The sequence below is a fragment of the Anarhichas minor genome, unplaced genomic scaffold (assembly GCF_050575085.1).
Source record: "Anarhichas minor isolate MPS153535 unplaced genomic scaffold, ASM5057508v1 ptg000004l, whole genome shotgun sequence".
Taxonomy (NCBI): domain Eukaryota; kingdom Metazoa; phylum Chordata; class Actinopteri; order Perciformes; family Anarhichadidae; genus Anarhichas; species Anarhichas minor.
In genome coordinates, this window is record NW_027466450.1 from 13,665,706 (window position 1) to 13,690,684 (window position 24,979).

A 24,979-nucleotide genomic window follows, 5' to 3' on the forward strand; every position below is an offset into this window, starting at 1 on the left:
CAAACACAAGTCCACAGGTCTGAGCGCACCTTGTTAATGCATCCATGGTTCAGGACTACCTTCATGCATTAATCCAGCTTCTGTGCTTCCTGCAGACGATGCTCTCTTCGGCCTCATTAGATCCACATTTAAAACAATATCTATACTCGTGGCAACCAACTACTGGACCATTTGTTACAATCTGTTAAAGACTGAAGAAAAAACATGATGCGTCTGCAAAACAAATGCCAATTTTCTGCACTGTTAGTCTGAGAAGAACACATTGAAAAGTATGACTTTCACAGTGGAAACATCTGCAGTTAAATCCTCTTAATTTCCTGTCAACGTAATCTCATTTTACAATCTTCATACTGCATCACATCTGTGGAAATAATCCTTGTGAATAACAGAACTTATTGACCTCAACAATCATTTACATTTATTCACATACATCTGCACAAAATACAAATATAGATTTATTCACGTCTCTCTGTAACATCATTATCTTGTGAGCATCTGTTTTCAGACGTAATATATATTTTTCTTGTTATTTCCAACAGAAAATACAGAGGAAGCAGGAGCCTTTCCTTCCCCTATTTGGCAGCTTTATCTGACCTCTGCAAGAGTCTGGAGTCCCGGTGCGCCAGGCTCATCCTGGATCTCCCTCCCCCCGACTCTAACATCTAATAAGGTTGCAAGAAATCCAGTTTAATCCCTGTTGTTCCAACCAAAAGGTATGATGGGAGGAAGAGGCCACTCGACTGGTAACAGGGAGCCAGCGAAATGAGAGGGGGGCGAGGTCACTGCAGCTGAGCATCCGTCAAACAATTAAATTATGTGAAGAATCGACTACATTTTTTAACCTTTTGTCCAAAGAGATTGTCAGAGAATAGGTAAAATATGCCACCTTTTGCACTGGCCATATGCCCATGGTACATGGTCTGTTCCCAGACTGGAAGATATTGATTGATTCAATATCTTTACAAAAGAAGTGAAAAACAAACAATGTGTTTTCTGAGAATAATTTCATGTGCTGGCAGTGTGGAGGAGTCTCTAAAACTTTTATACATTTTGTTCCGTGAAAGAAGCACTGATTGACTGATTCTTTTTAGGTTATCAAAAAGAGTTTCGTTGTAACAAAGAACTCACTAACTTGATTCAGCTGATTCAGACCCTTGTGATGAGGAGTGGATCAGGAAATGTAAAAGTTCAGACTATAATTTCTTGAGAGGTTGGGCAACTCATGACGTCAGTGTTTCTTAAATCCTGACTGGGAGGCACTTTGTCTTTGGCATTTTAAACCTCAAACCCTTCGCTTTATGTCAGTATGGTGTGACCACAGAAGTGAAAGGTTTTATATAATCCGTGAGTTTCAAAGGATCAACCTTGAAGCAGGCTTTTATTCACACACAGCTCTCGTCCTTGCCGCCGTGACTTTTGTCCGGCATGAACTTCTCCGTTTCCTGTCCAGGTAAAGAGAAATCCGTCACTTCGCCACGAGAGTGAGCCACTCCGTTTCGTAACTTCTCGATGTCGCCCAGGGACAGCTGGGTGGAGCTGTAGGCCAGCGGCGGGATGGTGTTCACCAGTATGAGCTGAAGAGGCTTCTTCTCCGGCTGGTACTGGCAGCGGACGTAGCGCAGGAATGCTGCTCGGTATGTTTTATTAAACAATGTGTATACCAGCGGATTGACCGCCGAGGACAAATATCCCACCCACACGAAAACGTTCAGCAGGCCTCCCATGAGTGCTGCGTCGCACACCGCCGGGTCACACACCACCACCAGCACGTTAGTGATGAAAAAAGGGCACCACATGACCACAAAGAGAAAAAACACCACCCCGAGGACCTTAGATGCCTTCTGCTCGTTGCTAATGGACTGCATTGTGCGGCGTCCGAAGAGCGAACCGGAGATGCTCCCGCGGGCGCCTCCCAGGCCACCGTTGCTTCCTCTGCCACTGGCCTCGCGGCTTATCGAGCGTCTGAAGAGTTTCTCAGAGGACAGCGAGGTTTGCGGCAAGAAGCTCAAGGTGAATGTCGTGCTCCATTTAGGCCGCGGGACCAGCTGGTCCAAGCAGAGGGTGGCTTCGTTCTGCAGCGCTTTGATGGTCAGGAAGTAGGTGACGACCATGATGGTGAGGGGCACGAAGAAGGCCACGAAGGAGCCGACCAGCACAAAGTTGTTATCTGTCAGCAGGCAGCTGCCATCTTTGAAGACCTTAGAGTGGTCTCTGAGTCCAAGAACAGGAATCGGCATGGAGATCCCTGCAGAGAGGAAGGAAGCAGCACAGAGATGAGAAGAAAATTACAAACCCAGAACAATCTCTGCCATTTATGTACATGTTTGTGGTTGTTTGTGTGAAAGGAAAGCTTGATTTTCTGCAGGGGTGGAAGAATTAGGGTTAGAAACACTCCTACACTACGACATCGGAAAAAATAAACCTTTTTAATTTTTGAACTTGGAAAAGACAAAAGCAATTGAAAAGAACAAATTAATCCAATTGGAAGTTTGAAGAATTTCAAGCATTTAACAGCCATCTCAATATGGCTGAGCTGTAATTCGTCTTTAAATTCTTGAATTATTGTATTTTTTCCCCTTGCAGCAGCTAACTGCTGGCAGCGAAGGTACGGTCTGTCAAATATTTCACCAGAGAAGCAGTGCTATTTGATAGTCCCTGTTCCTTTTTAAATCTGTCAAAGTTTCCATTAAGTCTGGGGCTAAAGCTTTATTTTTTCCCATTTGGCTGTCTGTCACGGTGAGGGAGGAAAGTGCAGTTTGGCCTCCACCTCTCCCTGTCAACAGCCTCTCCTCTGGGTTGAGTCCGAGGTCCGACCATCTCCGCCTCTCTCTCTGTGGCCGACCCTGCGATCAATACAGCAGTTCAACTTGTATCATTCTCTGTATCAATCTTTAACCTACATTTCTGAACTGGTTTCTCAAAGGTGAAGTCCAGGAAATAGGGCCGTTTTCAGTCTTGATCTCCCAGGGGAAATATGCTGCCTTTATTATTTAGTTTCCACAACCTAAATTATTATTATTCTTCTTGCTGTTTTGTCGTTTTTCTTCAGATTTTTTATATATTTGCCTCTCTGGCCACACACTATTATGAAAGGTTCTGGATAGCTGTATGATAGCTGCACACACACCGTATCAACAGGAACTCATATAACTCCTCATAACAAATATGAAGGAAGTGAGGAGAGAGAGATAGAAATAATGCAGGGGAGAGGAAGAGGAGGAGGGCGAGGAGGTTGGAGATTGACAGACACAGCGAGGGTGGCCAGTAATGGCTGCTGCACGTCGGGAGCAGTCGGGTCAAAGACGGATAATTCTCATTAAGTCTGGATGGTTTGGCAGAAAAGCAGCTGGAGGGATTCAGTCGGAGGGTTTTTCAGTTAACAAATGTTTATTTTATTTTTTACCTTACGCCTGTTTCATACTCTACATAAAGACATCATGGGTACTGACATGCTGATGAGACAGAGCCAGGCTAGAAGTTTCCACCTGTTTCCAGTCTTTATGCTAAGCTAAGCTAGCTGTCTCTGGTTCTTGACCGACCCAACTGTTTCAATTATTCTTTATATAATCAGCGATAGCCGTCGCAGCAATACCGGCACACGACATCCTCCAAACTGCAGACACTCAAACTGCATCAACTTTTCGTCGAAAGACTCTTTAAGAGAAAGACGACGAGAAACTGTTTGATTGACAGGTGATCTAAGCACCGCAGCGATGGGACCCACCAGACCCCGAAGCTCAGGGACAAACACTTTTCTGGCATCTGCTGTTATTAAAACTCCACGGTGATAATATTCAGGCTAAATGTGGAGTCGCCGCAGGCTCCTCATTACAAAATGAGATTTAGAGGGTGAATACAGGCTGTCTGCTGTGAATATGAGGGTCTGTGTGTGTTTAAAAACGCAGCTGATTCGTTTTCTGACTAATCCCGGTCATATTATTCAACATTAGAATGTTTAAATGTTCTGTGTGATTGACTGAAGGTGAAGAGAGAGGTGGAAACAGACTTTTCATGAGAGTTGTATACAAAGAAAGAAATATCGTGACTGTCTGCTTCATATCCAGCGGATCAAGTGTGATTTGTCGAGGTGACATCGTTGATTTGAGCACCTGGATTCACTGTGTTCTTCAGATAACCCCCCCTTGAGCATCCATCCCCCCACACTTCTACATAATCCACAAATCACAAGCTAGTTTTTGTCAGTTTTTTTCCTTCCTCTCTTTCTCTCCCTGATGGCAACTCTCTGCTCTAAATACATGAAATCAGAGACATGAGATGGTGGAGAGAAAAAAGAACTTGACAGAAATGGGAGAGAAGAAGAAAGGGCATCAAGTGAGGAAAAAACAGAGGGGAGGGGGACACTTTAGACACAAAGGAGCTGACGGCGGAGAGAGAGGAGATGGAGACTTTCAGGGTTTTATTTCAGAATGCAACAATGGAACTCAAGAAGAAAAAAAACGCGGCTTGAAAACTTCAAAATCTTTACTGAAAACTCTTCATTTTGAGAAAATTGCTCTTTAAAGTGCTTTTTATTGCATTGCAATCAAGCTGTGATTTACTTCAGTTGTCTGTACCTGGTGTAACTGTGAGGTGACACATGTAATCATTCAACATATATTTATATTCAGAATGACTAATACTATCCAGGGATGTCATTATCATAGATATCCAGCATGAATAAACGTCCTTAACTCTGCTTATGAATCGAAAAAATATGCAGAAATCACCTGACAATCATTTAAAAAAGTTTTCTTCGGTATCAAAGTAATCCAGTGATAGTTGTCTTTACATCTATACACTGCAATCGAGCACACACCTACATACACACTCAAACACATACTGACACTAGATGCCCATCATGCATACTCTCACACTGACAGAGAGAGACACATACACTCAAATGTCCCAGAACATTCCTCGTCTTTCGGTCCTGATGAGATCAGTTTCTGGGTCATAACAATGAGGGAAAGAAAGATGAGGGAAAAGGAAAAGAGCATCTAAACCCCACAGATACATAAAAACTCAAGAGTCAGGGAACAAATAAACAGAAACACACACACACACACACACACACACACACACACACACACACACACACACACACACACACAATGGCCTTCTTTCTTGATGTAACAGCACTTGATGCCAACCTCCAGCTCTGTGTTGCATCTGCCAGGCTGTGTGATTATTACACTGTGGGGGTTCAGATCACAACAGCAGCTCTGCATGGATTAGAGCTTTAATTCCTGCTAAAAATGTGTTTACTCTCAGCACTGACAGACACTTTGAACACAAGTGTTTTGGTGTCAGAGCCTCTATCTTCAGTGTAAGTAAAGAGTTGGCAGCTTTCATATCTTTTTCATATTAAATCCATCCAAGACTCTGATTGTTTACTGTCCTCATACGCACAACTGTGAATACACCAACGGTACTGTCAGACACAAATGTCTTGAAGCCCCAGATTATGATCATTTTGTAATGAATGCCAATGTTTAAAAAAAAAAATTACTTTCGAAATTATCTGCATCGAGAAGATCGGAGAAAGATTGTTGTTATGTTAAAATAAACTATGGTTCGACACATTGGGACATATGCTAATTCGGTGTCTGAGAGTTAAGCTCCTCATATTGATGCCACTCTCATGTCTGTGTGATAAATATGAAGCTGCAGTTAGCAGCCAGCTAGCTTTCTCTCCAAAATGCAGTGGAGCAGAAGTATCATAAAGCATAAAACGACAACTTCAATATTTTACTAGAATACTAAATGAGCAAATCATTTTTCTATTTACGATGAGATATTATGATGTAACTGATGTAAAATGTAAATTACAAATTACTCTAAATAAAATGTGTTTCTAATCATTTTAATAAGTGAAAATATTAACCATCTGTGTGTGAGTCAAAACAGACAGATTGTGTGTGTGTGTGTGTGTGTGTGTGAGTGTGTGAGCGCACAGTGATCTACATCCTCAGACAAGTACAGCATTTGTCCAATAATCTGTCTTCTAATGTCCATATATCTGCATGTATCTGCGTGTGTGTGTGTGTCGGTTGGTCTCCCTCCAGTTTCTGCATGAGGCACTGTAACACTTCCACTGGGAAACACCGAGCCGTCTGTCTGCCTGCACACACACACACACACACACACACACACACACACACACACACACACACACACACACACGCTGTTTGGGCTGCTGCTCCTAACCCTGTTATATAGCAGCACGCGCTGCAGTGTGTGATTTTATTGATGTGAAACACATCTGAGCTGCTGCATGCAGAGTTTGACTCTATTTATTGACAGTGGTGGAAGAAGTAGGTACTCAGATGCTTCATTTAAGTAGAAACACCACAGTCTAAAAAATACTACACGTAATATTATTATAGAATATTATATTTTAATGTTGTAGTTCATCAATATGGAAACAAGTTTAGACATTTTAATTTGTTTACTTGTCTACTGCTTCGTATCATATGTTTTTATCGAATAGAAAGTAACTATACGTGTCAAATACATGTAGTGAAGTAAAAGGTATAAAGTAGCAAAAAATGGAAATACTCAGATGAAGTCGTCTATTGACAGAAATGTATTATAATATTCATAACTATGTTTTCATTGGTGTACAATCACGTTCTCTGAGAATGAGCCCTTCATATCTAGAGAGGGCCTTTCTCGTTTTTACTTAAACCACCATAGGTTCTCTGCACGGGAGGTTAACTTAGGTTAAATTCTCAGCAGGCGAAAAAATAAAAAACAATATTTAATCGCAGAGACGCAGATGTCTTCCTTTTAGACTTCACCAAGCGGAAAAGTGAAAACAAGCCTCGCAGGAAATGGTTTGTAATGAATGCGGTTTGTGTCAAAAGACGTTTCCACACCAGTGAATCAATATTTGTCGTCTTCGTGCTCAACAAGCAACTCTGGAAATTCATAAAAGTGTTTACACTTTGTTGTTTATCCTGCAGAAGCAGATGGAGCCTCACATTGATACAGTTTCACAGACGAACATGCTGAGATACTGACTCTTAAGATCATACGGTCTTCATATCTCAAGTTCCTTATTGGTGAGTTGCATATACATACGTATGAGAAGTGGTATGCACAATAACAAATCTCAAGAACAGATATGTGTATTTAAGTCAACATCTTTGATGATGTCCATTTTATTACGTGTATTTCCCGTAATTCAGAAAGTCATAATGATTATTATCCAAAAGGTATTTATCTCAAAGCAACGCATTAATCTTCTTTCTGTGAGACAACAGTGCTAACCACTGAGCATCACGCTTCACCAGCAACAACCAAAATGGGCTCAACGTGCTGCCTACATAGCCTCCTGACCCAGCTCGACAGGCAGCAGCCTCACAGGAGCAGAATATAGCAGCAAACAACACCAGAAGATCTGAAGGGGAGAAAAAAAGACTACAAATATTGAGGCGCGTATACCTCGATTATTCATGTCTTATGCTCTTCACACATTTAGACATTTTTTATATAGTACACAAAAGATAATAAAGAATTCATGTTGTAGGAACCAAATGCTGAAGTCGTTTTTTTCCTGCATGTTTTTTTAAGTTGCTGCTGTCACCTTAAACTATGTGAAAAGTAAATAAAGTGAAGCAGGGAAGTGAAGTGAGGTATTGTATGTGTGTGTGTGTGTGTGTGTATGTGTGTGTGCGTGTGAATAAACGCATGAATGTTTCAGTTTGGATTATGTAAAGACACACACACACTTCCCTACTTCTATCTTTGTGAGACAGCTCATTGACATTATGCATTCCCTAGCTCCATCACAACTAAATGCCTGACCCCAACCCTTACCCTAACCTAACTCTAACCTCAACTTTAAAACCTAATCTTTTAAAACCTCACTCTGAAGGTCTAAAACTCAAATCGGTCCTCACAAAGATACAAAGTACACACTCACACACAAACGCACACATTACCAGCATGCATTCATGCGTGCCAGTGTGTGCACGCACACCCCCTCTCCTGCTCTGTGCAACGCTGTGTAAGTCCTGATGTTGCGTCCAATCAGATCAGATCGTAACCACAACTCACCGCGGGAGCAGGCTTGACTTAACGCCAGCCACCACACTCCCACGAGGCAACATCAGTGCTACTTTCTCCTCCTCCTCCTCATGACAAACCCGAGGAGGAAACCAAGGCTGTGTGTGAATAAAAATTAAAAATTAAAACGTAATCTCGTTGGGCTCGTAGGTGGCACAGCGTATCGTGGCGCGGAGGCCGGCTGCGACTCCGCCCGAGGCCTCCCTGCTGCTCGCCATGCTGACATCACATTATTAAACTCTTTCTCCTGTCGACTCTGTGGAGCTTCAGCTCAGATGTGTTTTTTTAGCTTTAGCCTTCAGCTATTTACACATGTTAAAAAAACGCACAGAGAATCTGCCGTGAAACTGTGTGAGAGTCCAACAAAACGCTGACAGCGAGAGTTAAATCTCCGCTCAAGCGAGAAGGAAATTAAACGAACATGTTTGAGCAACCTGAGTTACTCTGATAAAATATCAAATTATCCAAACTCAACTAATTAGGAACCTTCCTACTGAAGCTAGAAAACAGATAACATTACTCTGGAACAAACAGAGCTACGTGAGGAACACACTGCTGTTTTTGCCCATTATCTACAAACTGTCCTCTTCACTGCTGAGAGTTTCACAAAGACAACTTTCACTTTTTAGATCGATGTCTTATCTTCAAGGCAGCCACTTAACCTAGCACAGAACACTCCTACTTTCATTTATACCATTGTGTCGTACAGTTGTGATCAGGAACAGTTTTAAAGGAGAACTGCACTGATTTCACACATTTAGATCAGTTTATTTATTATGGTATATACCACAGTGAATAAATATTCTGTTACAAGTTTTGTATAAAAAATGGATTTAATAATCTGCAAAGTAAACCTACTTCGTCACATGTTTTTCTCATAAAACAGTGATTAGAGCAGCATCGTAACAGCAGCCTGCAGCCAGAAGACTTTTTCGGTAGAAATTAAAGTCTTTATAGTAAAGTAAAGTTCTTTATTTGCACATGAAAATAGGTGGATGGAAAGTTATTTAATAGATTGGCAGGTCTGAACTATGATCAACCTGCCAATGATCTCAGATCAGTTGTTCAGATGGAGACCGGGACAGTTCATTGGTCAGCATCTTAGTTTGAAATAGGTGCTCATATTTATTGAACTGCTCTAAAGTTTGGATTAAAGTGTAAAATGCTTTGAATGCAAAACAACAAAAGTCACATCATTATTTTAAGAGTAACTACTTAGTCTTTGTCTTTCTCATATGTTGCTCAGTCAATTCTCGGGGGTTATAGCGTCCATCGTAATACAACTTTGATGAAAATAGTGAAGGTTGACTGTTATTCTTCATACACGGATCACAGTTATCCCTACATGCTTGAATAAATGATGAGTTCTCAGCTGAATGCTAAACAGGCTGATGTTGCATCACAGAAAAAAAAACTGTTATGTCTCTGAGTCATTTCTTCTTGTAGCCTCTGAAGGCTGAAAACAACACAGACGGTTTTCCTGTTAGAGACAAAGCAGAAGTGGTGACACCTACAAAGCAACAAAAATAAATACAGAGAGACATAATCAAACTGAGGAAAAGGATCTGTCACTAAACAAAGAATCAACTTGTCCCGCGTACATGACAAAATACAGAGGCATGAAATCAGAACACGGGATTAAAGGTTGCATGTTTACAGCACAGCCTATAAGTGATCACAGAGCCCACAGAGCAAACCACATGTCCCTAAACCTGATCAAGCTGTTTCCTGTGAACACGGAGGTTTATTTTGAAAAGTCTATGCATGTAACAAGCAGAGAGTGACACGTGCTCTATTGCTGCTAGAGGGGTACGTAGAGCATCGTAGTTCAAGCCCAGCATTTGGCAGCGCCCCAAAAATAGCCGTGATCCATTTTCTAACTATCAATGACTTCACCTTGCTTATGTAATTTCTACATCAATGAGAATTCAGCCTACCTGGGGTGCTGCCAGGAAATGGAATACATACCGCCTATTTCGTGCAATTTGTTGAAAATATGGAGGATGTACTTCTAATCAGCCTGATCAATACGCCTGTGACGCATCTTTACATCGGGCCCGGTCACAGAAATGAAATGAAATGGATTTATGTAGTCGGCTCTGCATGAGAGGCTTAAATAATCATGTGAACTGACAATATAACCCAGTATCCATTATAACACCTATTATAACACCTTGAATGAAGGACTTTGGCTTTATGTTAGGCCCGTATTTCTTTGTTTTCAGGCACTCGTATTTATTACAGTTATTACAATTCATCCCGAGGGGAACACAAATGTCTGAACCACCTTTCATCTCAATTCGTCCAATGGTTGTTTATATATTTACGAAGAGACAGAACTTTATTTGTCCCGCGGGAAATTTGCAGCAGTTGCAGTACAAATAGGAAAGACATCAAATAAAATATAAAAAAGGTGGAAATTAAAAAATATAAACAGGTATTTAACCTTAAATATATAAATTTGAGTCTGGACCTGAGAATCTGATGTTTACTTAAAGTAAATATCATTCAACCATGTCATTCTTATGTCTTGTTTCATTGTTGTTTTTCAGTAGCAGGTGGTTTTATCTGCTCAGAGGAGCTGAACAACACAGTGAAACATTGAAACGTATATCTCCAGATCTCAGATGAATTACACCGCATTCATTTATCTGGAACAGAACGTAAATGACGAGCGAATTCCCAGCTATCGTGATTTGGATCTGGACGAGGAAGGAAGGCTAAATTAGCTATCTGCAGCTCCGGCATCACTCGGCCATTAGCACACAGGGCAGAATGACAGCGCTAATGAAGTGGAGGCAACAGGAAGCAAAACACAGACCTCTGGGCCGCCGAGGAGCTCAGAGGCATTAAGCCAAGGCTGACAACTCACTCCAAATGAATTAATGCCTTTGCTTTTGGTCAATACAGTTTGGAGAAAACACAATAAGTGTAAGGAGGGTTATTTGGTTTAATGAACAAAGGAAGTGGAGACTAGTCGTTTCTTCAGTTTGATTGGTCGAGCTCCCCCTTCCCCCACCCTCACTGGCCTCGTCCTCCACCCACCTGCTCCACCTGCCCCTCTTAAACTGTGAACAATGTGAGGAACTGCTATTGAACTCATTCACACCAATATGTCTTTGAAGGTGTTTAATTGGATTTATTGTAACCGGCATATCGACCGACTACGGTGGATTCGTTATAATCCTACAGTTAGTTGTTACAATGTTCATTTGTTGCAACCAGCAGGAAGGAGTTTCTCTTTAAACTGTCCCTCCCAACCAGTTTTGTTGTTGACCCATTGAGACGTACAGATATTGGGAAATACAAATAACCCTGAGTAGTTTCTTAATAAATTCTTAAAATCAGGTTTAAGCTGAATTAGAGCTTAAAAACAAACTCACGACTCAGGCTGGAATTGTATTTCTGCAAAGATGCATGTAAACAAATGTGGAGACCGCTGTGAAGAAAGGTGTTACACTGACAACACGTGCCCCACATTAGCCACTGCGTTCATACTTCATATGTTCATATTACATTTACTGTTATTACTTATTTTAAATTTCAGTTTATGTTGAACTGGCTGCCTGATCAAAGGCCGTTAATTGAGGGACAGCTGTTTTGGAAGAAGACTTTTTGAATTTACAACAAACTTCCAGATTTGTCCTGTTTGGAAAATCTTCCTGCGGAATTATTAATCCATGAAAAAGAGAATCCACCTCTTTGATCCTCTCGTAAAAGTGAAACATGACAAAATACGATTTTACAAAATACCTTGAGACACTAGCATAGCAAATGTAAGGCTACAAACAACCCATAATGCAACACTTTCTGTAGGAGCTGGTGTTACTCTTATATAATTGTCCTTGAATGTAAGACAACCCGACTTTTTTTGTAATTTCCAGATCAAAATATCATCTTGTATTTGGGACAATATGATGCTTTTTATCATTGAGAGTGTACACTCAAGCTTCTTTTCTGAACCTTATAGGCTTATCAGCACCATTCATTTGCTCACAGATAATGACATCTTAATAATTTATTCTTTTGACCATACAGGTGATCTGAGAGTCTGAACTGAGCTGCAGCAGAACAGACAAGGAGAAACATTAATGAAAAATATCATAATAATGTGACCTGAGTGTCATTCTTTATGAGCATGATGCCATAACAAGCATCTGAATGGCAGATATTTATAAACAGGCAGCTGAGTTTTACTTGAAATTAGAGAAGAAGGAACAAAAAAAGAGGAACATTAATGTGTTGTTGCAAAGAGGCTTTTCTCCAGCGTCCTTCACTTCCACCATTAGAAGACTATTCAGCAGGACTATATCTTTCATCATGATGCTTTTGAGCTGCCAGATGATTTGATATTTGCCAAAAAAGTCACGTGACACTTTAGTCCCTGACAGCTGTATCCTAACAGATCAATCATGAGTTTCTATTGTCGCATTGTCGGTGTGTTTCCAACAGCCTGAAGGACAGAAAATATTCTCTTGATGACAAAAATCATCCTACCAGCACCTCTGAAGCTCACTGATTAACATGTTGTATATCTTGTGTGTTTCATCCGTACAAAAACCAAAGTGTAAAAACGACATGTTGTGGTTTTTATTCGGTAACTAGAGGTCGTGTTGTGTCTCTTTCTGGTCATCTTGCGTATCTTCGTGTTTATTTTGTAGTCGTTTTGCATCTCCGCAGTTGTTTAATGTCTCTTTGTGGTCATTTTGTAGTTTATTTGTGTCTCTCTGTAGTCGTCATGCGTTTCTTTGATAGTTGTTTTGTAGTTGTTTCGAGTCTGTAGACGCTGTCTGATATGATTCTAAATATCACAGCACAAAATATCATATGAAAGCATCAAAGAAAGCCTGAGATGCAGGTTATTTTTCTTTCTTTCTGAAAGCAGAGTTATTTCTATTCTGTTGTTCTGATTTAAATTGCTTTACTAGTCCTTCAGTATTTGATTAAGATGTAACTGTAGCTTCAGTATGCAGGAAGAAAAACAAAACTAAAACAATTATTGGTATGGTCTTTGACATGTATGCAATATTAACCAAGAATAAATCCCAATGAGGACACTTTTAATGAGCTTGATGACTTACGAACAAGTCATGTTTACGGTAACTTTAAACAGGCTCTTGTCCAGAGTCCCTCGGGCCCTTTCAGTAATCCAAACATACAAGTGACATTACATTTGTCAAGGTGACATTTATTCATATATCACATTTCATCCTGTACATTTTGACATTCATGTCACTCTCCCGAAATAAGTGGTGCTCGTCTTTTATCTTCTAACATCGGGATAACTCTACAGCTTTGTCAGCAGTAAATCATTAAGAGCATTGAAGTCGAGCTGTAATGTTCCTGCCATCCATTCATTAGATAGAATCTAAGGGCTGGGCTCACTGCCACCTGGATAAAAATGAACTATTCCAACATTTCTCATTTTAATTAGCTGTATGTGAGAGCATGTTGAATAACAAACAAATCAATTAGGACAGGAAAGTGGCAAAGCTTTCTGATAATTCAACTTCAATCAAACAATAACTGATGGTTTGTTTTTTGCAGCTTGCTATAACTGAAATGTTATCAGCTGAAACTCAAACTTTTTCCTCCTCCTTTGTGCTGATAATGGCCGTGCAGATTTAATGTGCACTCTGCTGCTCTTTCCTCCTACGACCTCCATGTTCTGCAGCCGCGTCATTACATTTACTGCAAATCTAAAGCGCCATTGACCTGAGCAGCTGGATACCAGCCAGGCAGGCAGAAGCCGAATATCAGGACCTGATTGTTCCCTCATCTCCATAGAAATTATATGGAGTCATAAACGTCACTTTTATCTGGAAGAGGACAAAATTGCATTTAATGCGACTGCCCTCCTACTCTCATTGTGGGTGGTTTTGCCCTCTCTCCGCTCTCATCACCGTTTTACCTGCTGCTTCTCCACAAAAAAGAATTTACCAAAGCATTTCTGAGAAATTTTGTTCATCTGCAATAATGAACTTGTTCAAATTTAAAATCGGATCTTTGAATATGCAATTCTCTCTTTCTCAAACACAATACGAGCCCACTTTTTCAAACACAACTTTCAGCACACAACACTTTACTTTTGATGTTGTAACACAGCTTCAACATTCATAAAAAAATAGCACCTCATGTTTGAATATTAAGCTATATTTAAAAACTTTATGTAGATTTAAGGCAAATATCAGAGCTTAAACACAAAATAGACCACATGACATGAACATCATGTCTTTTCAAACAGAAAAACGAGTCTTTCGTTTCAACATGTAAATAACTGAGTGTGATCTTACCCACTGAAATCGTCCACACTGCCATGATCTTGATGCGGGCCTTGGTGTGGGAGTTGAAGCGGCTGTGGTGGATCGGGTTGCGTATGCCGATGTATCGATCCAGAGAGATGGCGCAGAGGTGCATAATTGACGCCGTGGAGAACAGGACGTCCAGGTAGATCCAGATGGGACAAAGGTCAGAGGGCAGCGGCCACCCATAATCTGCCGAGGAAAGGGACGAGTTGATAGATGGAAAGATGAAGAGAGAAGAAGTAAAATACTGTTAGTGTCCTGGTTCTGATCAACCCTTTCATAAAAGGTTGACAGTGGATTTCAAAAAGGTTTTGCTTGGCTGAGATGGAAAAGAAAACCGTATTACAAATACATTCAAAATCTGATTAAAATGAAAACCAGCAAACCTTTACCTTTGTGAAGTCGCAACATGAGATGTTTTTGCATCAAAAAATTACTTAAATTATCAAAATAGTGGCCAATTAATTTTATGTCAGTCGACTAATTGATTAATCACCTAAGATTCGTATGTTTTGTTTCTATTGTAATGTGTAAAGTGGCTAAAGCTGTCAGATAAATGAAGTGGAGTAGAAATAGAAAGTAGAAAGAAAAGAATAAACTAAATGTACATAGTTACTTTCCACAACTGGGAAAGTCAGTGTGAAAACAAACGTACCAGAACTATCGGCCGCTCTGGAGCAGCATTTGTTTTCGTCCCTGACTGTATTTGTTTTAATATAACTGGCCTCTGTATTAAAAAGCATTGGCGGGGCCGCAGTGATGCTTTTGATGGACTCGTTGCCCGTCTGTAAGCTAATAACACAGTGACCACGCCGTGATAAATGGAGTGAGTCGTACAGATGGAACATGGCCGAAGGCCTCAAAACCTGAGCGCACGCTCCAGATACATGCACACGGTCAGAGGCTGGAACTACACACATGTTACCTTCACATATCACACACACACACACACACACGCAGCGGTGTCCTTCATGGCCGCCTACAGCAGCCATCTCTATATTTAGTCCAGTAAATTGGTCTTTAAACCACTCAGCTGCAGATTGAAGTGACGTTATACAATATTCAGAATACATGAATGGAGGCGGATTCTATACATCAAGATGAAGTTTATTTGAAGAGGTAATTTCACGCAAGGCAGTTCGAAGATGTAGAGCATGAAATCAGAAGGAGAATAAGATCATTCATTTATTTAAAAAAAAATGGATTCAACAAGATATTTTACAGCGTCTTCATTCTCTGTATCGACGGACGAAAATCTATTAATTAATAAATCTTTATTTTTCAGTCAACCAAACTGTTTGATACTCAATTGATAATCAGTTTCCCTTATAATGGAGTCTTGTTAATTTCACTTCCTGTTTTATTTTGCATTCACTTGCTAGCTACTTTACTTCCTGCCATCGTTTAGTTTCCCGCCAGTTTTGTTCCTCACCTGTGTTCCATTATCTCGTCAGACCTCCCGGTACTTAAACCCCTAGCTGTTCAGTACCCATTTGCCAGGTTGTCTCAGTTCTTTGCACACGAGCGCTTCAGTGTTTGTTTGTTCCTAGTGATTTACCTCAGCCTGTTTCTTTGTTTTTCTGTATTCCCCAGCTCCTCCTGAGGTGTTCCAAGGCCAGATGAGATATATAATCCCTCCAGTGTGCTCTGGCTCTATCTCGGAGCCTTGTATCAGTTGTACATGTCCCGAAAACCTCCAAAAGAAGGCGTTGAGGAGGATCCTGATCAGATGTTGAACCACCTCTGGCTCTTTTCGACATGAAGGAGCTCAGCCACCCTGCAGAGGAAACTCATTTGTGCCGCTTGTATCTGTATCTTTCGATCACTACCAGCTCATGGGCTTTGGGAATAAGAAACCCATCTTTATTTTTCTTTAAAAATAAAGGGCAGGGTGTCTACATCGTGTTCAGGGTCAAGATGAAGCATTTACTCCTCCTCCTCTATATCCTCTGTCGTCCTCTGTCTCCATGCAACAGGTGAGGGACGACCTGATGAACGCTTTTATTATTTAGGAGATGACTCATCCATGTTGATCCATGTCACCATAGTCACCGCCAGACCCTCATCCTCGTCTGAGTTCCTCTTTTCTTTCAGCTTTCCATTTTATCGTCCTCCTTTTGCACTCAAATGGTGTTTGTCCTCCGTCCCTCTCTCTCTCTCTCTCTGTCCTTCGTTGTCTCTATCACCTTTTATGAATCTCTCTCGCATTCAGTCACAAATAGAATTCTTCCTTCTCGTGCTTTCTACTTCTCCCGAATTAAAGTTCCCATTCAGTCTGTTATGTTTTGTTTGTTTGCCTCATTCTCTATTTTCAACAAATTACAAGTGGAAATGTTGAGGATTATTACAAGTCATCAGGACTCATCCTCTGAGCACCATAAACATTTGCGCCACATTTCATAGCGATCCATCTAATAAATTGAGATATTTTACTCTGCGTGGGACAAATACACTGATGATATTCAATACCTCATAATGACAACGCAAAATCAGGATTCTAGAAATTTTTTTGCAGATGTATTCCAAAGAAAAAAAGTGAAATATCACATTGACAGATCATCTTTGAGATGTCTCTACACCTCGATAGGGGTCCACCTGTGGTCAATGTAATCGATTGGAAGTGACTCGAAAAGAAACGTGTCTAAGAAAAGGTCTCAAAGCTGATACATCAGAGGAAAAACTGAGCCATGAGGTCAAAAGGAGCTACCTGCAGAGCTCACAGACGTGATGGTATCAAGGCACAGATCTGGGGAAGGCTACAAAACTAATATGCTGCTCCCAAGAGAACAGTGGCCTCATAATTATCCAATGGAAGGGTGCTTTCAGACTTTGAATACTGTTGTAAAGGGACAGAGATACACAGGGACAAATTGGCTGCATGGACGAGAGGAAATTAATTTAAAGTTAGTGGGCAGAAACATATGTTAACACAAGTGTTTTGCTTTAAACTGTGTGACTTGTGTTTGTTGTTTCTTGTCCAGCAGGGATGTTGCTCTGCAGTCGATCCTCTGTTCTGAGTTCCCCGTTGAGAAACACAAAGAGAAAAGAGAATTCACCCTGAGGGACTGATAAGGTTTCACGCTATTACCGGCTCCTCATCCTCTGATGGTGATGACCTGGAACCGGAGTGAATTATCCCTCGCAGAGAAATCCCACCGCACACCAACAAACGCACAAACACAGACACACACACACTGAAAAACATCCCCCCAGAAAATCCCACAGGGCCTGCTGAGATGTGACTTTTTGCTCCCACGCCTGCTGCTGCAGACAGAGCCGTCCCTATGAGACCGCTGCTGTGGTTTCAAACTCAACATGTTCTGCCGTTGTCACCTCTGCCTTGTTCCTTTCAAAGAGCCGACGTTTCTGGATCCCCCGGATTGTAAAACCTCAACACAGGAAAGGCTGCGACTGTGACATTATTCCTCAGTACCTGACACCAATTAGACCCAGTCAGCTCTGCACCAGAACTCAACTGTGAAAAGACACCCGTTTTCTTCCTGTTGAAAGCAGTCTTAACAAGCCGGCGTCTTAGAGAAATAAGCTCAAGTTTCACGGAGAATAAATCATTTAAGTGATTATGATACAGACTCCGCAGCAGATCACATGCTTTGAACAGCGCACTGAAGTCGTGTAACTTTAAAATCTGCTGGAAATCAGGGAAAAAAACCTGGCAGGAGTGTTTATTTTTTTACATCCTGCAGTGTCTGACAATGTATCCCGGTGTAATGGAAATGTTAAAGTAATAAATTTAACTTAAGTCAACTTTGTTTTCAGGGGCCTGCTTACTTTGCTTCCATGCACATGTTTGTAGTGAACAGTTACATTAAAATAAAAGACCTTCAGTCACTTTGGAACCAGCAATCATCACAAACACAAGAGCTGAAATGATCATTAACTGACACAAATGTAAGACAGCCTCTATCACACGTGAAGACTTCTTTTAATGTGCAGCAAGTTTATTATCTTTACGTCTTGGGTTGTTGGTGGGACAAAAGAAGACAAAGTGATGGTATTTTCTCTATTTTTGATGTTTTATAGACCAAAGAGAAAGTAATTGTTGGCTGCAGGCCTGTAAACATGTTTTCATCAAGAAGACAGAAGAGATTCTAGAATTCATGAATATGAAGCAAAATTAGATGCATTAGAGTTATGTGACTTAAAGTATGGAACATAGCAACCTGCTGACTTTTTGTAAATAATCTAACTTCTTTCTCTGTTTCGTGTGCGAGTTGTTCGTGAAACCACATAATTAAAACCACTGGATCTGAAACAGCTGTGTTTTCATTGTGTAACAGTGAAGGTTAACAATGGGTCATTCTTTCAAGTCTTCGATGTGTTGAGTCCAGAGAGGGGAACTGCAGGAGAACAGAGTGCAGAGTATCGATTGTCTGACACACTAAGAGATTCGATCACGTCGGTTGTCTCTGGGAGGTGAATCCTCGGTAACTGAATGCTGCAGACTGTTAATCACAGCGAAGCCTTTCATGTGACACATACTGTAGCCGACACTTTGGCTGCTGTCAGTTTGGAGGAACTACAACAAACTGAAGTGGAAGACCTTTTTTTTTAGCTCTCATGTGTGTTTCTGTGGTCTGAGTTAAAGAGAATTTAACCTGGAACATGTGACAGCTGTTGGTTAACATCTGACTCTTTTATACACAGCCCGAACCGCATGAAACAAAACTGCACTCGAGCCTTTTTAAACTCGTTGAACTTGTGTCGAAACAAAGCAACGACCAGGGAGTTTGACTCTGAGCCCACAGACGATAAAAAGATTCACTAAGAAAGAAAATGTTATGTGAAAATCAAAAGATAATTATCAAACATTTTAGTTTTTTCACACTCCTGCAAGTTAAAATTGGAAAATAAATGCTGCAAAAGGATTCTTACGAAATGTTGATTCAAAGATGGTCAATTGAAAAATCCTCTCAATTTCAACATATGCATGAGCATGGACGCACATTTGAATCTGTAGTTTGACAGTGACAGTTATTTGTGAAACAAGATAACGGGCACAATGTGCAATCTACGCGCAGGTAGTTGCAAATTACTTTTGTGAAAATAAAACTAAAGCAGCTAAATGGAATTCAGCCATAATTTATTCTATTATTTACATCTGCGATATGTCAAAATGTCTACCGTGAAAAAGGCCTATTATAGTGTCTCATTCATCACATAATGCAAGAGACCGAGTGCACAACTGCTGCATCAACAATACAGACCAACAAACACATATTTCTAATCTCCACCACCTGCGCATCAGAGTTTAATCAACCAGGGAATCGCATACACCTGTGTTTGATTGCAGGGACTTGATTTGATTTCATCTTCAGAAATACCAAAAAGAAAATAATTCATGAACCCTTCTCTTTTATTTTTTCCTTGAACAAACCGCTAAACTGAGCAAAAACACTGGTTTTGAATCCACTTTTATCAGACTGTTCACTGACTGAATGGGTCTGCAAACACACCAGGAGATGATGGAGTCAGACACTGCAGCTTAGAGCTTCGTGATGCAACTTTAAAAACCTGCTGAAACACAAATCAGAACAGAAAACAAACAAAAGCATTTTTTATTCATTTATTTATCAGGGGCCCATATGTAGAAATGGATTTCTGCCATTACGTGAAGCTGTGTTAAGTTAAGACAGAGGAGAAACTTTCAGAGAGGCATTGGGTAATTTGGTTACAAGGATCATGATTCCTGATTTAAGAAGAAAAGAGAAGTCTGACTGTTGTTTTGGAGGCACTTCAACAGAGAGAAAACATAGGGTGAAGGCTCAGAGACGGCCTTGTTCAGGCCAAGTGTGCGTGATGCTTTTAAAAGCAAAGAAATGTGAAGCAGAGAGAGTTTGTGGAGCAAAGATGAAGACAGACAATCTCTCTCTCACACACACACACACACACACACACACACACACACACACACACACACACACACACACACACTCAGCATGTAGTCTACATACTAAACAGTGACTCTGGTGATCACACCTGAATCACAATACATCAGATTCACAAACTCTCAAACCAGGCTTGGCTCAGCTTGATCCTCCTGTCTCCCCAAATCCAACTTGTTTACCTCGTCAGAAACTCTGCCAGATGTCAGATGAAGCCAGGAACACACACACACACACACACACACACTCATGCACACACACACACACACACACACACGCTTTCAAATACCTATAATCACTCCTCTCCGAACGTGTTTCTAGACCAACAAGATCAAAGCATCCCTTACAAAATCTGGAGTGTCCTTGAAAGAAAAGGCTATTGTACAAAGTACATTTATTTTATCTACATAAAACAGAGACGCAGCGTTCTAATACTGACCCAGTTAAGTAGATCTGGTATTGCTTTAACATCACTCGTCCAGATTAAACAATCTTCTGTTCTGCAGTGTTCAGTTGCAGCACTAAACTAATATTCTTAAAGCTACCGCTGATATCTTGCCACTCGCTGCATGTGCTTCACAATAAAAGCATTTTAATCTAAAGACCGTGGACTTTACTGTGAACTTGGAACTGGTGACGGTGAGTTTCACGGTTACCAAACAAAACAAAAACAGCTTTATTTTTCATGTTGAACATAATATTTCCAATATGTTTTTATCCACAATAAATGAGTTTCAGTTTGGTTGTATTTTACAAAATGCACTGTGTATGGACTGTATCTCTATTAATAAAGTGGTTCCTTTCAGCTGCGTGTCTCTTGGTGAGATATCTCCAAAGGTTTCTCATTAAATTGGATTTGATCGAATGTACGAAGGATCAGCTGATCATGTGAGTGGATATTTACTGTGACAAGCTGCTGACTCAGCAGCAAAACAGGTTTACATTCAGGTGCTTTTTTCAGAAAGAAGCTCTGCTGGAAATCTATTTTCTAATTGTTCGCTCCCAGAGAACCACAGCACCCAGCAGAGCTGAAAGAAAGTCTCAGCTGGGTGAGAAGTGCTGGTAATTATTGCCAACGTTCCATCCAAAGTATGTTTGCGATGATAAAATAAGTTGATTGTGTTCGTTTTCAAGAGCGCTCGGCCTCCTGAGGCGGCGGGATGGCAACGCCAGAGACGAGTCGACAGTCAAACAATAGACAGCAGAGAGCCGAGTGTGAAGAAGGGGATGCAGGGAAATTGCCAAAGTGCTGTTTTCGCTGTGAGTTCATATCCAGGTGGCGAGCTGAAGTCGGATTCAAATTAACAAAATTATGTCAGCCACAAAGGGTAGAAACAATGAAGATGATTGAAAAACTAAAATGTGTGAGAGTGAAGAGTGAGAAACACTACCTCAGGAGCAGTTATGACAGCACCAAAGTGACTGATCGAATGGCCTCCTGTTGACAGATACGTCTGGTGTTTTCTATATCTTTTTTATTATGAACAAATCCAGGACGGTGTAAGATTGAGACACAGTCGTATTGCACGTCGTGAAATATTCACGACATACAATACATACACATTTATTTTGTATCGCTCTGCCCAACCTCTTTTTCGGCAAGACATTCCGTTACAAAATCAAAGTTCCTCTAAAAAGTATTCAGAGGCAGACAGACACCATTCAAAATTTGCGTGCAGAAGTGAACTTTAAAGTTGAAGAAAAAAGCCCGATTCTGTTTGCACGCTTGCTAACGTTCACTGTTCTGTTTGACATTCAAGGATTTGTACTTGACATGTGAACAGCATGAGCTGGTCAGACACATCATCACAAGCTCCTTTACAATATTAATCCCTCAGTTCATCCTGATAAGCTTGTCAGTCCTTTGTCAGTGCGGCCCTTTGTGTTTTTTGAACCATTGTGTTGATGCCCTTCTGATTTCTGTGACCCAATACCTCTTTCTCTGTCTTCTTTCTGTGCCAAGCTGCAAGAAATCTCTTTGTATCAAAAACACAATTTGTATTTTGGTTTAGTATTTCCTGGCTCTCATTTTCAAACGGAAGGCTGAGACTTATGGGACGGTGTCGTTGCTGAATGCTAACATATTCAGTACGTAAAGCACAGGCAAATGGAGGACTGTAAACAACCTGTTTGTTCGTTGGACGTCTTGTTTGGCTTCTTTAATTTAATACTTTAATTTAACAAGATGCGAGGATTGATTGAGTCAGTATTCCAAATCCTCTTTCATGGCTGATTGTTTGTTTTGACTTATTTATGTTATTGCTTTGACAAGAAGATGAAAATTGCTTTAATATAAACAAGGTCATTCCTTGTCAGACCACCACAAAGAGTGATTTGATAAAGACAAAAAAATCACTAAAATCTATCGGATTCATTTTAAGAAGAATTTGAAATAGTTACGTTTAGGGAAAAAAACTCACATTTGATCTTAAAACAACACAATACAGTTAATTTGTGTGTCCACCACGAAAGATTATCCTACTTATTTCTACATTGGCATTGTTTTCGTCCTGAGCGACACAAAAAAAAGACAATTCGTGTCCACGTACACACAACCAATACATAAGTGACTGTTTCACAAACTCCCATGGTACTGGGCTTCTGACTCGCATCCTCTTCTTCAGTTCAGAGCGAGTCGGTAATGCAACGGAAGCTGTTCCATGACTGACAAATAACTTTAGCAGTTTACCAACAACAATAGTTTAGTCAGCTATAGCTACGAACCCTTCATGGGTCAAACTCCAGTTGTTTTAATCAACTTCAGGAAGTCGAGTTGCGTTCCAGGAGCTGTTTAAACTCACACCAGCTGCCTGAGTTTCAGTGTGAAGTCAGGAGGTCTGTGAGAATATAAAGTCTTAAAAGAGGTACAGCTAGTGATCCAACAACTACGTCCTGAATACTAAACAATGCTCTCAAACTCATTAGGGCAAGATGTCCTTACATGAAGGACAGACTGAGGCTGAATATGTGTGTGATGACTTTTGAGTGTAATAAGTTATAGTAAGGCATTCAAACACACATTCATGTTATTAAAGGTACAATATGTACAGGATTCAGATCATTATTATAGCAGCAAACAGCTGTTAGCTAAGATATGGTGGAGTTTTGTTTACCCGAGCAGAGAATGAAGCAGCTCTCCCTCTGTGTGTGTTATCTGAGCTCATGGCTTTTTCGACGTATAGCCGGTACTTTTAGTGCATGTTCGTGAATGTGAGCGTGCACCACTTGCTAGCTCAGATCGGTCACAACAGCTGATCATTATACCTGACTGTCTATTGCATGGTCTACTGGCAATGGGAAAGGAGGCTATTGCCTATTTTTTCCATGTTTAAAAAAATCCTAAATGTGCGTGCTAATTTTGCTGGAAAAGGGGTATTTGAGTTCGTAAGCTTCTGCCTGATTTCTCTTCTCTTCCTCATCATTTCTTTCTACATATGAAGTTAAAAGTAGTTGTGTGGTAGAAGTTCACAGCCCACTCTCTGTGTTAACGTAATTGCACAAATAACAGCCCTGATGACTGTCATTACACTGTCAGCTGTGGCAGCAGCCACAACAAAAACATGCTAACAGCAATGTGTTGTGTGTACGCTGTGATTAATGTTTCCACCCACACTGACCACTTAATGTACACATTCAGCAGGAGAACTAAAAAACTCCAGCTTTCTCCTCAGCTCCTGAAAGTCATTTTCTTTTAAACAACAAGCACTTCATCTGTTACTGGGAAATGTTTTGCAAACCGAGTTTGATTTGAAATATAAATGTAATGTCCTCTCGGTGGAGTAAGTGGTATGCATCCTAATCCTCAGGTTGTTTCGGTCTGTCTCTGATGATGTGACAACACATGGCCTGTTCACTTCATTACATTGCAGCGTCTTAATAAAACACAATTTTCTGTCAGTTGCCCATCTCATCTAATGACACTTTGTCGTAGTGGAGACAAAGAAGACAAGAGATCATTTCTAAATCATTTAAAAACAATAAATTCAGTTGAACAGTTGAATGGGAACAAAGCCAGTCTCTACAGGTCTAATCCTGCAGTTTGTTATAAAACAGCCTGTTAAGCATGGTTACAATACAGGACAGAAACCAGGTAAATATGTCCTCTTCATCCATTCTCATTGTTTTCTCTTCTCCCATCTGTCCCCTAAAGACCTTCTACAGTGATTATATGACTCTGATTCCTTACATATCTTTCTCTAGTGTGTGTGTGTGTACCAAGTGCCAGTATGTTAATAGTCTAATAGTCTAAATGTCTACTGTAATTGGAAATAATGATTTAGTCTACTAACTGAACCTGATGATAACCACCAACAGAGACACAGACCTGTGATGATTTCACAAAAGAAAATATCTCTCCGCTTTATTTTTTGTTCTTTATTCTCTTAAAGGTACTTTAAATGCTGGACTGCAGTGGTGGATAGTAACTAAATACATTTACTCAAGTACTGTACTTAAGCACTACTTTCAGATACTTAAGTATTTCTATTTTATGCTGCTTTATATTGTACTCCTACATTTTGGAAGAGATCAATAATACAAAATATAAACAACAAATACACTATAAATTAAAGTAAAGATTAGACTTTATTGATCCACGGAGGAGGATTCACTGTCTACCGAGCAATGTATATATGTGTACATAACTAAAATGAGCTCTTCAAGGTTGTATGCCTTACACCCATGTCTGTCCAAAAGGTCATC

At 40.4% G+C, this 24,979-nt stretch overlaps 1 protein-coding gene across 1 annotated transcript in view; it reads right to left on the minus strand.

The window, feature by feature from the left end:
* Positions 1-1,382: 1,382 nt before the first annotated feature.
* htr2aa (5-hydroxytryptamine (serotonin) receptor 2A, genome duplicate a) overlaps positions 1,383-24,979 on the minus strand; it is a 36,143-nt gene continuing 12,546 nt past the window's right edge. Inside the window, exons 2-3 of the mRNA XM_076112225.1 lie at positions 14,364-14,564; positions 1,383-2,245 (exon numbers count right to left, since the gene is read on the minus strand). Of these exons, the coding sequence (XP_075968340.1) occupies positions 1,383-2,245; positions 14,364-14,564 (1,064 nt within the window). The remainder of the gene's footprint in view (positions 2,246-14,363; positions 14,565-24,979) is intronic.